The 12,938-nt window shown below is 53.1% G+C and overlaps 1 protein-coding gene across 1 annotated transcript; it reads right to left on the bottom strand.

Moving 5' to 3' along the window:
- Positions 1-251: 251 nt before the first annotated feature.
- LOC103345568 (protein FAM24A) lies at positions 252-3,204 on the bottom strand. Its single transcript, XM_008250245.5, has 3 exons — positions 3,126-3,204; positions 1,694-1,820; positions 252-480 (listed from the first exon to the last, which is right to left on the bottom strand). The coding sequence occupies exons 1-3, from the start codon at positions 3,202-3,204 to the stop codon at positions 297-299; spliced, it is 390 nt and encodes a 129-aa protein (XP_008248467.3). The 3' UTR covers positions 252-296.
- Between the last annotated feature and the right edge of the window lie 9,734 nt (positions 3,205-12,938).

Genomic DNA, 12,938 nt, shown 5'->3' with positions numbered 1-12,938 from the left:
CCCAAGACCAACAGGGACTGTCCTCGCGGGCTCTCCTTCTTCCTGGCAGCGTAACGGCCCCAACACCTTGCTCCAGGTCCTCGTGGGTAACGCGTACTCTTGAACAGGGATGTTGACAGCGAATGCGACACTAGACACAGGTTCTCTTTAATACCATACATTTACTCAAAAGCACATAAAATAACATTGTACAGAAATCGTGTAATGTAAATACTACAGAACCTGATTGGATAGTAGGACATTCTAATAAGAGGGAAATACTGCTCATGAAGATTTTAGTGCCCACATTTCCCGAGTCAGAGTCCCTCGTTGGTTGCACAGGAGCAAGGTGGCAGGGGATCGAAATTCGCATACACGTTACAGTCGTCACAGCATGGGAGCGCACGACAGGAATCCGTGGTGAAAGCTTTCACAGGAATGATGTGGTCCTGCGTGTCCTTGGCTAAATGACTGTTTACACACAAAAGTTCCTTTGCAGCTCTAGGGAAACGACAAACACAAAGTCGGGGTCAGAATTTTTCTTTCCTCCCAGTCTCTGACAATTCTCAGGGTGGCAGGGAATTCAGGGCTTCAGCCCGCCAAGCAGGCGCCACCAGCCCTAGGTTAAAGCTCTCTGCCACTGTGCCAAGTTCCCTCGGTCCCCTCCCCTCCTACGATGCTGTGCAGGTAAACTCAGGTTCCGAAAGCAAGGGAGAGCGGGTTGCCAGCCAGGGGCAGCCCGCTGTGCGAGCAGGGATGAGGGGAAGGTGCTGCAGACGGCTCTGCCCGGGCTCCGGGGTTCACCACCTGGCTCCCTGCAGCGGGACACGGCTGCTCCGACAACCAACATCGCCCACGCCTGCAAGCTCCTCTCCCCTAATGCTGGACATCTCTCAGCTGACCTACCGCCTCTCCAGCTGTCCTCTATAGGACGTCTGTCCTTAGGGGCCCACCTCACCGTCCCCAGGAACGCTGGCCGTGAGCAAGGAACGCCCTGGGAGCTCCCAGCTGGGGCGAGAGGTCAGTTCGCCCACCCCCTGCGTGAACAGGCAGCAGAGGCTCACGCCCACGCATCCCCCAGCGAGGGTTCAGGCTCCAGCGCCCAGGACGGGGGAGACTCGGCCACGGCCCGAGTTCATCACCTGACAGACCCAGTGAGGTCTGGTGACAGCAAAGCAGCGCTGACGCACGGCCCCCAGCGGGGGACACTCTATGGTCGAGCTCAGGCGCCCAAGTCAGGGGGGAGGCAGCCCGAGACCCCACCCGCCCTGCGTTGGCCTCTCCCGACTGCTCTTGTGAGCTCAGCCAGGGGGAGGTCACAGCAGCAAGCAGCGACCCTGGCCAAGCAGCGAGTCGGCTCCGGCACTGTGGCATAGCAGGTAAAGCCGCTACCGGCAGTGCTGGAATCACTTATGGATGCCGGTTCAAGCCCCGGCAGTTCCACTTCCCATCCAGCTCTCCGCTGTGGCCTGGGAAAGCAGTAGAAGATGGCCCAAAACTTTGAGCTCCTGGCTCCTGGCTTCGGATTGGCACAGCTCCGGCCGTTGCGGTCAATTGGGAGTGAACCAGCGGATGGAAGACCCGCCTCCCCCCACCCCACCTTCTCTCTGTGTAACTCTGCCCTTCAAATAAATAAATAAATATAAAAAAAAAAAAGCAGCGAGCCCAGGGCCCCACGCAGGGGGCGCTGTCCACTCCCACGCACATGACTCACATCAGCACTTTGGACACTTTGACGTACAGGCCTATGACAATGCCGGTCAGTATGATTATGGCTATCAGGATGCTGCCACCGATGATGAGCAGGACCACTGTCCGGAGGTCGAAGTTCTTCGATCCACCTAGGCCAAGAGGTGCACGTCGACCAGAGGCATGGCCTCCCGGACCCCAGCCACAGAGCAGCTCAGCCCACTCCCCTCAGCGGAGACGGAGTGGACCCCAAACCACAGATCCTCTTCCAAGGAGGCCAAGGGGCCCACCCCAGCCCAGGGGTAGATAGGCTATTTATTTGTTGATGGAAAGGGACTAAAAGGCAAAATACAGAGAGGAGGAAACCAGGAGAGAGATCAGGAAGAATCTTTTTCTTTTTTAAAATTTTTTATAGATTTATTTATTTGAAAGTCAGACTTACAAAGAGAAAGGAGAGGCAGAGAGAGAAAGAGAGAGAGAGAGGTCTTTCACCTGCTGGTTCACTCCCTTAGATGACAAAAATGGCTGGAGCTGAGCAAATCTGAAGCCAGGAGCCTCCTCCAAGTCTCCCACATGGGTGCAGGGGCACAAGGACCTGGGCCATCCTCCACTGCCTTCTCAGGCCATAGCAGAGAGCTGGATTGGAAGTGGAGCAGCCAGGACTCAAACCAGTGCCCATATGGAATGCCAGCACAGCAGGCGGCGGTCTTACCCGCTACACCACAGTGTAGGAAGAATTTTTTCTTTCATAGCTGGTAACATGCACTATGAATAACCAACAGGGGGACTGGCGGTGTGGCTGGTAAAGCCACCACCTTTGACGCCGGCATCCCACCCGGGCCCTGGTTCGTGTCCTGGCTGCTCTACTTTCAATGCTGCTGATGGCGTGTAACAAGCAGCGGAAGATGGCCCAAGTATTTGGGCCCCTGCCACTCACGTGCGAGACCCAGATGAAGCTTCTGGCTCCTGGCTCTGGCCTGACCCAGCACCGGCTGTTGGGGCCATCTGGGGAGTGAACCAGCAGATGGAAGATCTCTCTGTGTGTCTCTCCCTCTCTGTAACTCTGACTTTCAAAATAAATAATCTAAAAAAAAAAAAAACAAAAAACTAACAAACGGGCCTTCCCTGGTCCCAGTGGGTATACGCCCACACACTTGGGCCTCCTGAACTGTGTCCAGTGTTGGAGTCTGGACATCAGACTCAGAGACCTATGGGAACAAATGCTGCCAAGTGTTATTGTCTCAACACTGAGAATTTGTAAATTCATTTTGTAAATAATGTGTACTTGAGGGGAAAAAGTATTCAATTATCACTGACAAGTACCATTATTCCCCCGAAATCCTAACTCGTAAGTCTTACTCAAGCCAATCCTGAATCATCAGCGGGTTTACTCTCTGAGGCTGGACACAGGTGAGCCAGTAGAGGAGAGAAACAGGGGACAGCCAGAGCGTACTCACTGCGTGCAAAGTCATAGCTGGACGAGAGCCGACAGAGAACAACAAGCACAAATGACACAAACTTCAGGAAACAGGGCATCTTCTCGGGAATCTAAATAAAATTCTAGCAACTAAGATTCAGGGTTGATGAGCTCACTGTTAGAAGTGGAGTCTTCTACCCAAGCTTGGGGAATGGCAGCCAGGACCTAGCCTCAACTGCTATGCCAGTAGGGACACAGGCTGTGTGACATCAGCCCTCTGGACACCAGCTCTGTCACAGAGTTCTGAATTCCACCCCATGCCCAGATAGAGCTTAGCACCAATGGACACAGGAAGGCCCCAATACTCTCTATTTTAAAAGGCTTATTCTTCTATTTGAAAGTTAGCATCAGACAGAGAGAGACAGAGAGAGCGAGCTTCCTTCTGCTATTTCACTCCCCCAGAGGGCAGCTATGGCTAGAACTGAGCCAGGCCAAAGCCAGGGGCCAGGAGCTTCATCCGGGGCTCCCACCTTGGGGCAGTGGCCCAAACACTTGGGCCATCTTCCACTGTTTTTCCCAGGCCATTAGCAGGGAGCTGGATCAGAAGTGGAGCAGCCAAGACACAAACCAGCGCCCATTTGGGATGCTGGCCGTCGCGGGCAGTGGCTTAACCTGCCACACCGTGATGCCATCTCACCCCCCAATATCATTTTATTCCTTTTTTTTTTTTTTTTTTTTTTTGACAGGCAGAGGTAGACAGTGAGAGAGAGAGAGACAGAGAGAAAGGTCTTCCTTTTTCCGTTGGTTCACCCCCCAAGTGGCCACTACGGCCGGCGCTGCGCTGATCCGAAGCTTCCTTCTGGTCTCCCATGCGGGTGCAGGGCCCAAGGACCTGGGCCATCCTCCACTGCCTTCCCTGGCCACAGCAGAGAGCTGGGCTGGAAGAGGAGCAACCATGACAGAATCCGGCACCCCAACCGGGACTAGAGCCCCGTGTGCCGGCACCGCAGGCGGAGGATTAGCCTAGTGAGCCGCGGCGCCGGCCCCCAATATCATTTTAAATCATGTAATCTTGGTTTCTCCTTTTCAGATTTTGTTTCCCTCAAACAAACTCAAAATCCACTAATCCAAAGAAAATTGGGGATTTCAATAAAATGAAAGGAAAGTACTATGGGGGAGGGTACCATTTAAAAACACACATTTCTAAAACTTTTACTACAGAAACCAGGTTAGCTTTTATGTTTCAGTCACAAGGAAGCAGTATGTGGCCATTTAAGAGGACTCAGAGGTTCATCAGCATGATATCATGCTCTATGGTTAAGATGAAAAATTTTAAAAAGTAAGCTGAATAGGATAACTGCTTTTGTCAGCTTTCTATGACTTCAAGATACTTCTTTAGGCTGGCGCTGTGGCACAGCAGGTTAAACCCCTGGACTGACGAGCCGACTTCCCATATGGGCGCCGGGTTCTAGTCCTGGCTGCTCCTCTTCCAGTCCAGCTCTCTGCTAAGGCCTGGGAAAGCAGTGGAAGATGGCCCAAGTGCTTGGCCCCTGCACCTGCGTGGGAGACCCAGAGGAGGCTCCTGGCTTCGGATCAGCGCAGCTCCAGCTATGGCGGCCATCTGGGGAGTGAACCAGCAGATGGAAGACCTCTCTCTCTGTCTCTACCTCTCCCTGTAACTCTGTCTTTTAATAACAAAATAAATCTTAAAAAAAAAATACTTCTTTCTGGGAAAGTCAGCGCACCTAACTGCGGGAGCTATGTTAACTACGATAGGTCATTCCTTGCCGCTCCAGCTAAAACCTGGGTGAACTCAAGAACCGCAGGAGAGATGATGCCAACGAAAACTGCGGCGCAAGAACTCCCAGAAACTCGCTCCTCCGGAAAAGCATGGAAACTGGACAGAAAATGTCCAGAGTCTCTCTTCCAGGACACTGGGAATAGCTACAGGCTTACAGTAGCCCAGACAACAATCGTTCTGAGACGCGAATGAACCTCAGTGTGGTCAGAAAGCGTGGTGTCCCCGTCCCCCCACTCACTGGCTCCGCAGCAGCCGTGAACGTGACAGCCCGCGTTGCCGTGCAGCCTCCAGAGGAGCAGACGGAGGAGGAGCTCTTGCAAGCCTCCCATCCGGACAAGGTCAGTATTTCACTGCCTGCTGGCGGCCTGGAAGTCCGCGACTGCAGGGCTTGGAGCTGAGGCAGAGTAGTTAAGCCTCTGCCTGCAGCACCGGCTTCCCATGTGGGTGCCGGTTCATGTTCTGGCTGCTCCTCTTCCAGGCCAGCTCTCTGCTATGGCCTGGGAAAGCAGTGCAGGATGGCCCAAGTCCTTGGGCCCCTGCACCTGCGTGGGAGACCTGGAAGAAGCTCCTGGCTCCTGGCTTTGGATGGGCCCAGCTCTGGCCGTTGTAACCATTTGGGGAGTGAACCAGGGGATGAAAGACCTCTCTCTCTCCCTCTCTGCCTGTGTAACTCTGCCTTTCAAGTAAATAAATAAATATTACAAAAAAAAAAAAAAAAAAAAAAGGCCGCAGTAGCAAAGCTGTGTTTGACACAGCATGGAGACAGCTCAGGGCAGTAACCCTTCTCCCCAAGGCACTTAGGCCAAAACCATTGCAGGCAATTATTTCATTTATTTGTTTGTTGTTTAAATAGTTCTAGTTTTATATGAGGCTGTAGCAGTTATCCAACAATCGTGCCAACATTCACAGAACTTCTAGAGTTAAGAATCAGTTTTACAGAAAGCAAAGATGATTATTTTGTGAGGAAAAAAGGGCCATATTTTCATACAAAATCACTATATACGAAAATACATAACAAAGAACTATAATGATCTTAAAAACAGAACACAGTGGCAGAAAACATGATGTGCTATACCTCTAAGGAAACCTCAGTCAGACGGCTCGGAAATAAACACACACCTCCCCACCAGCGACACACACATGTGTAACAGGCCACGTAAGCGAAGCCATCAGACTCATGGGGAGGGAGGGATGAACTCCCTCACATGTGGATTACGGGTACGTGTTTTCCTTAAAAACATGTAAAAGGGTTTTCCCTCACTGGACTCAGTTCCAAGACATTCTCAAGCTTTTCATGCCTTCCTCAATGCGTAGGAAAACATCAAACAGGAAAAGGTGACATTTTCTTGTGAGCTGTCAGTTGGCAGTCCTGGGCTGGGGGTGAGCTGGCCTCACTGGGCCCTGGGTCCTCTCTGGGGCTTCCTGGTGAGCTCCTCTTGGGAAGATTGTTGACAGAGAGAGTTCAAGGTGGGTTCTCGGAAGGCAGGGCCTGAACCTGCGGGGCTGGGCTGAGCAGCCGTGACCTCTGTGATCTGCTCGGCAAGACCTCCTTTGCCGTGACTTACGGGGGCTGGAACTGACTTCTGGGCAGCGAGGCAGGGGCTGGTCCTCACTGCCAGGGTTGCTCCCTGCAGGACATGGGGCTGGTCTTCCCTGCTGGGATGTCTGCAAACTCTGACAACTTCTGGAAGCCCTTCAAGCTCACACCTGGTAGGCTGTGTCCTCGGCCAGGTGAACACTTCTGCCCACCGTCCTACTTCTCTTAGGAAATGTCTCCATGGTAGAAGCTATTGATCCTTCCCATTCTCCCAATCCCGCTGGACCTTGCAGGCAATTGTGTTACATTCTTGGCTGTCTGAGTTGGTAGGTAACTTCTGGGTTGAATGACAGCCTAGCCATAACAGTGAAAGGAAACTCTGGGGAATGAGATGTCCCCGTGGGTTTTGAAAATCTCTGGCACATTTTCTGGGAGTCTGGAAGACCATGCATGTGTGCAATACTGTGTGGAAGCTTAGGGCTGTGAGCAGGGCCCCAAGTTTCCACCTCTGGCTGACTTCGAGGCTCTTCCCAAGAGGAAGTGAAGGCTAAGGCTGAGTGTTGAAGGCTGTGTCAGTAAGCTTCACTTGTTGCTTAGAATGCTAGATTCCCAACTAACCTTTCAGATTTTTGCCTTTATTGTGCCATCCAAGCTATCCATCACAGTGATAGTTCTTTTTCCTAGGATGTTTTCAAACCTTTTTCTTTTCTTTCCCCAACTGTCATTTCATTGCAAAATAATACTGCAATCTCACAGTCTCATTTTTTTCTTTTTAAAGATTTATTTATTTACTTGAAAGTCATTTACACACAGAGAGAAGGAGAGAGAGAGAGAGAGAAAGAGACAGGTCTTCCACCCACTGGTTCACTCCCCAATTGGCCACGATGGCTGGAGCTGTGCTGATCCGAAGCCAGGAACCAGGAGATTCCTCGGGGTCTCCCACGAGGGTGCAGGGACCCAAGAACTTGGGCCATCTTCTACTGCTTTCCCAGGCCACAGCAGAGAGCTGGATCAGAAGTGGAGCAGCTGGGAGTTGAACTGGCGCCCATATGGGATGCCGGCACTGAAGGTGGCGGCTTTACCCACTGTGCCACAGTGCCAGCCCCTCACAGTCTCATTTCAAAATGGTTAACAGATAAGTAAAAAATATTGGCCACTAAGTAAAAAATACTAGAGGCATCGAAAACTTTTCCGGTATTGCACATGTATTGAAAATTATGCAAACATGAATTTACAAAATACTTGAACAGGGATGGGTGTTTGGCCTGGAGTTGAGGTGGCTGTGTCCCCCATTGGAGGTGAATACCCAGCTCCAGCTTCTGACTCCAGCTCCCTGCTAATGCCGACCTTGGTGACAAAGACTCATTCAGCTGCACTCCTGCCACCCATGCGAGAGACCTGTCTAGAGTTCTTGGCTCCTTGCTTCAGCCCTGGCCATCAGGCCTTGTAGGCATTTGGGAAGTGAACCAGCAGATAGGTTCTGTGTCCCTCTGTCTCTAAAAAAATAAATAAATATGTAAAACTGCTTAAATGGACATACATATAGAACTTAGCTAGAACACCAAGCAATTTTATGAAAAAACAGGCACCGCTTTCCAAGATATCTGTGCCCAGCATTCTCAACTCAAAGGTCTCTGCCTTTGCCACGTGGTCAAAGGAAATCAAGGCCCTCGCTGACTCTGCACACGCCACACCCCAGGGTTATGCCAGTAGACTCGGCAGCGGCTGCACCTGCACAGCTACTGTGGCAACATCACTCTCCGAGGGCCAGAGTGCACGCCGCAGAGCCAAATCACCAAGGATCATTTTCTCCTAAGTTAGCTTGCCTGATTTTATTGTTGATACGGTTACCCATCTCTCTTTTTTAAAAGGATTTATTTATTTCTTTGAAAGTCAGAGCTACACAGAGAGAGAAGGAGAGGCAGAGAGAGAGAGAGGTCTTCCATCTCCTGGTTCAGTCCCTAAATGGCAGAAATGGCAGGAGCTGCGTTGATCCAAAGCCAGGAGCTTCCTCCAGGTCTACCATGCGGGTGCAGGGGCCCACACACTTGGGCCATACTCCACTGCTCTCCCAGGCCATACCAGAGTGGTGGATCGGAAGTGGAGAATCCGGGACATTAACAGGCACCCATATGGGACGCTGGCACTGCAGGCAGAGGCTTTACCCGCTACGCCACAGCGCCGGCCCCTGGAATTTACATTCTACTAAATGGAGAATTCAGTCCCTTGTGGCTGCAGGACTTGGGTTCCGGTTTCCTGCTGGCTTTTGCCCAGAGGCCACTGAGCACCTGTAGACCTGCGTCTCACTGGCCGCTCACCACAAGGCAGCTCACTTCTCCTTCCGGGCTGGCAGGAAAGCACCTCTTGGATGCTTTGCCTTCTTTTTTTTTTTTTTTTTTTTGACAAGCAGAGTGGATAGTGAGAGAGAGAGACAGAGAGAAAGGTCTTCCTTTGCCGTTGGTTCACCCTCCAATGGCCGCCGCGGCTGGCACAATGCGCTGATCCGATGGCAGGAGCCAGGTGCTTCTCCTGGTCTCCCATGGGGTGCAGGGCCCAAGCACTTGGGCCATCCTCCACTGCACTCCCTGGCCACAGCAGAGAGCTGGCCTGGAAGAGGGGCAACCGGGACAGAATCCGGCGCCCCGACCGGGACTAGAACCCAGTATGCTGGCACCGCAAGGCAGAGGATTAGCCTAGTGAGCCGCGGCGCTGGCCTTTGCCTTCTTTTAAAGGCTCACTTGATCTCTTGTGATTTACTCAAAGTCGACTGATCCTGCGTGACGTCCCAGCACCCTCTCTGGTCCAGCCCACCCTCCCAGGAAGGGGGTTACACAGGACTGCACTAGTGGGCTGAAATCTCGGGGGCGACCTGAGCACTCTGCCTGCCACAGGGCATTAATATGCTGCCACTTATAAAGGGAGCCCTTTTTGGTCTGAAACATGAAATTAACAGGCTTTGCTGCAATTGAATTTTCACTCGTTCTTGCTGCAAGTCAGTCTCAAATGCAATAGGTGCTGAAAGACCATCTAATACAACAGCACCCCATCACCTGTCATTTCTCTCCATGACACTGAAGTGAAGTTTATAAGCCTAGAATTTCAGTACATCCCAGGGATCTTCACCTCGGCTGCAGTCAGCTTTCTACACTCGTGTACTGGTGTACTGGTATTTCTGTTGTTTTGTCTGTTTCTCCAGACCCCACATCACTCAGACCTGCCTCCACTTCTTTTTTTTTTTTTTCTTTAAGGTTTATTTAGTCATTTGAATTTCACAGTTACAGAGACAGAGAGAGATATCTTCCATTTGCTGGTTCACTCCCCAGATGGCCACAGTGGCTGGGATTGGGCCAGGTGGAAGCCAGGAGCAAGGAACTCTATCTGGTCTCCTACGTAGATGTAGGGACCCAAGCACTTGGGCCATCCTCTGATGCTTTCCCAGGGGCACTAGCAGGGAGCTGGATCAGAAGTGGAGCAGCCGGGACTTGAACTGGCGCCCAGATGGGATGCTGGCACTGAGGAGGATGGCTTTACTGGCTATGCCACAACACACACACACACACACACACACACACACACACTTTTTTCACTTAAGACACTTCTGAGACCTTCATGACAAGAAAGATGTTCCAAACCCTCAAGGGACTAAAGATCCTTCCAACGAACTCACGGTCTCAGCCTGAAACTGTCAAGTCAAATCTTGAAAAAAGAAACTGAAACTTGATCATTATCCAGAACTGCTCCGGAGGTGTGGACGCAAGCTCCGAACATTCAGGATGAGGCACATGTTCACTGGCTCCCAAGGGGGTGACATCCACAGGACCCTCAAGGCCCCTGTCCACACTGGAGAAGTCAGGGGTGAGAGAAGGCACAGTTGCCAAGCCTCACTCCACCCTCACCCCAGCAATGCCTGTCGAATTGACAGCACAACGGCTGTTGTATCAGTTGGTGTATGTCCGCAGACACACTTCAACTCCTAGCTCTCTATAGCTCTCCATGCACCCCAGCCCCTTCTGGAACCACAAAGAAGAAATGTGGTGTCTGGATCACCCCCCCATCCCTTCCCCTTTTGAGCTATTTGAGGCCAACACACCCAGTTACAAAACTGAAGACCAGGCCGGCGCCGCGGCTCAATAGGCTAATCCTCCACCTGCGGCGCCGGCACACCGGGTTCTAGTCCCGGTCGGGGCGCCAGATTCTGTCCCGGTTGCCCCTCTTCCAGGCCAGCTCTCTGCTGTGGCCTGGGAGTGCAGTGGAGGATGGCCCAAGTGCTTGGGCCCTGCACCCCATGGGAGACCAGGAGAAGCACCTGGCTCCTGACTTCGGATCAGCGCATTGAGCCGGCTGCAGCACGCTGGCCGCGGTAGCCATTGGAGGGTGAACCAACGGCAAAGGAAGACCTTTCTCTCTGTCTCTCTCTCTCTCTCTCACTGTCCACTCTGCCTGTAAAAAAAAAAAAAAAAACAAAAAAAAAAAACAAAAAAAAAACCTGAAGACCAGAGAATCAAGCAGAAACTCCACTCCCCCTCTGCATCTTGGCTTCCCTCGCTCCAACTCTACCCCGAGGATAAAAAAACTTGGAAGTGCAAAGCAATGAACGTGCCTCAGAAGCACATCCACGGGTCTCAGTCATCCCCACCTTCCTGGCTCAGGCCAAGGTGGCTGCCTCTGTCTAGGGCAGGGGTGGACAGGGCCCGGAGCACCGTGCACACCACTCAGTGACTGTTCTGGCCACTGGTGGCTGCCATGGGCTCCTTAACTCCAGGAGGTGAGCCAGAGCAGCTGAGAGAAGCAGTCCCCATGCCACAGCCCCTTCCTGCCCCCCACCCAGCGCCTCCCCCTCCCACCACGCCTTGAATGTGTGTCTCGGGGTTGGCAGCAAGAGCACAGGAGACCCGCACTGCTCAGGTGCCAGGGCCGCCTCCAGGGAGCTTCCCCCCCCCGCCGCCCGTCAGCAATAAGCAGGCAGGGGGGCAGCACCACCCGCCCTGGTGCACGGAGGAACTGACAATGCGCCACGGGGTCTCCACGCACACATGGTCGTGCTTCTCTGTTGCCTGGGCTGCCTCCAGGCCATTTCCTGCTGGACCGATTGCACTTGGAGCCACGCATCCCCGTGTGTGGAGGACGCCACACCTCCCTGTCTGAGCGGAGGGACCTAGATCCTGTGGGGAAGGGTCCCCAGGCCGCGCTCAGGTGGGAGCATCCTCACCTCCCGGCCTCCAAAGCAACACGATTACCTGGAGCTCCCGAGGCAGCCAAGGAAGCCACAGGAGTTTTCTGTTCCGTTTCATTTCTGTAACAGACCTCCCTCCCCAGCCCACATCAGCAGGGACACCTCCGAGGAGAGGAGGGAAGACATCGCCTCCCCTGGGCAGTGCCAGTGCTGTCCCCTGTGAGCTCCTGTGCGGCCCTGCAGCTGTGGACTGCTGCTCCTCCTGCCCCTCTCGCTCTAGCCCGCAAAGTGGCCCAGGACCTGGCCCGAGCCGCACAGCAGGGGGCATGGGGCACCTGCCAGAGAGACCCTGCGGCAGGGGCTGTGCACAGACAGAGGAAGAGGCTGGCTGGGGCTCCAGGCCGCCCCGCACTCCCCCCACCCCCATACCCCCAGCGAGAAAGGACAGAACGTTACAGCGGAATTCTGAATCTAAGTCTCTCTAAATTTCCTTAGGGGAGCCGCGTTCTCCCAGAGCTGGCGCTTCCACGGAGGCCCTGTGGCAGGACTCAGGGGCTCCCCGCACCTCGCCATCCTGCAGGCCTCTCTGCGGCCCACACACAGCCAGGGCGGCCAGAGAGGTCAGGGGAAGTAGGGCAAAGCCACCTGCTTCTCAGAGCCGTCACTCGCCCCGCACGCCGCCGCCTCGCAGTCCCCGGCTCTGCGCCCCGCACGCCGCCTCCGCACGCGCGACCTCGGCTCACAGATTGTCCCGGAGACGCTCCGCGACGCGTGGCTGTGATGCCGGGAGACAGAGAACGCTCCCGTTTACTTCACGGTGCGGGATGCGCTCGCGCTCCTGGGGAACCCGCGGCACAGCCCTGGACTGTGCAGGGCCGGCAGAGCCCGGCGACTCTACCCGGCGCCGCAGCGGGAGCGGTCAGCATGCTAACTGTACATAATCAAGAGCATAACAAGGATTTTAAACTCAAGTTTAGGGAAAAAATAAAAAACAGAGATTCTATGAAAGAAAGATTGGTAACATTTTCCATTGAAGAAAGAATTCAGGCAAAACCAAATGGCACCACAATGAACTGCAGTAAGGTGCTAACAGAGGTACCTTATTCCTTGCAGAGGGACTGCTCCTTCTGAACCGTATTGCAACTTACAGATGCAATAGTTTCATGGTTACCATTTCCTTCCACTACAGAAAATTGCGCTTCTTCTAGTTCATTGTATTGAACAAACATTCAACTTACTTAGCTGTACATAATGTTACTTAGTCTACATTTTATGAATATTTATAAATGTCACCTCGACTATAAGATGACAGGTTTAAAAGGGCTTCATATCTCTTAAGACA

Source organism: Oryctolagus cuniculus, chromosome 15 (genome assembly GCF_051225735.1).
Source record: "Oryctolagus cuniculus isolate XC-2025 breed Fujian yellow rabbit chromosome 15, ASM5122573v1, whole genome shotgun sequence".
Lineage (NCBI taxonomy): Eukaryota > Metazoa > Chordata > Mammalia > Lagomorpha > Leporidae > Oryctolagus > Oryctolagus cuniculus.
The sequence above is the reverse complement of the archived record's forward strand: the minus strand, read 5'-3'. Positions and strand labels throughout refer to the sequence as shown.

What these genes read in the sequence shown, in the direction of transcription:
- LOC103345568 (XM_008250245.5), bottom strand. Translation starts at nt 3,204, where the DNA reads ATGCCCTGTTTCCTGAAGTTTGTGTCATTTGTGCTTGTTGTTCTCTGT. An exon ending in CAGCTATGACTTTGCACGCA is followed by an intron (nt 1,821 to 3,125) that starts GTGAGTACGCTC and finishes CTCTTGGCCTAG; the next exon opens with GTGGATCGAAGAACTTCGAC. An exon ending in AAAGTGTCCAAAGTGCTGAT is followed by an intron (nt 481 to 1,693) that starts GTGAGTCATGTG and finishes TCGTTTCCCTAG; the next exon opens with AGCTGCAAAGGAACTTTTGT.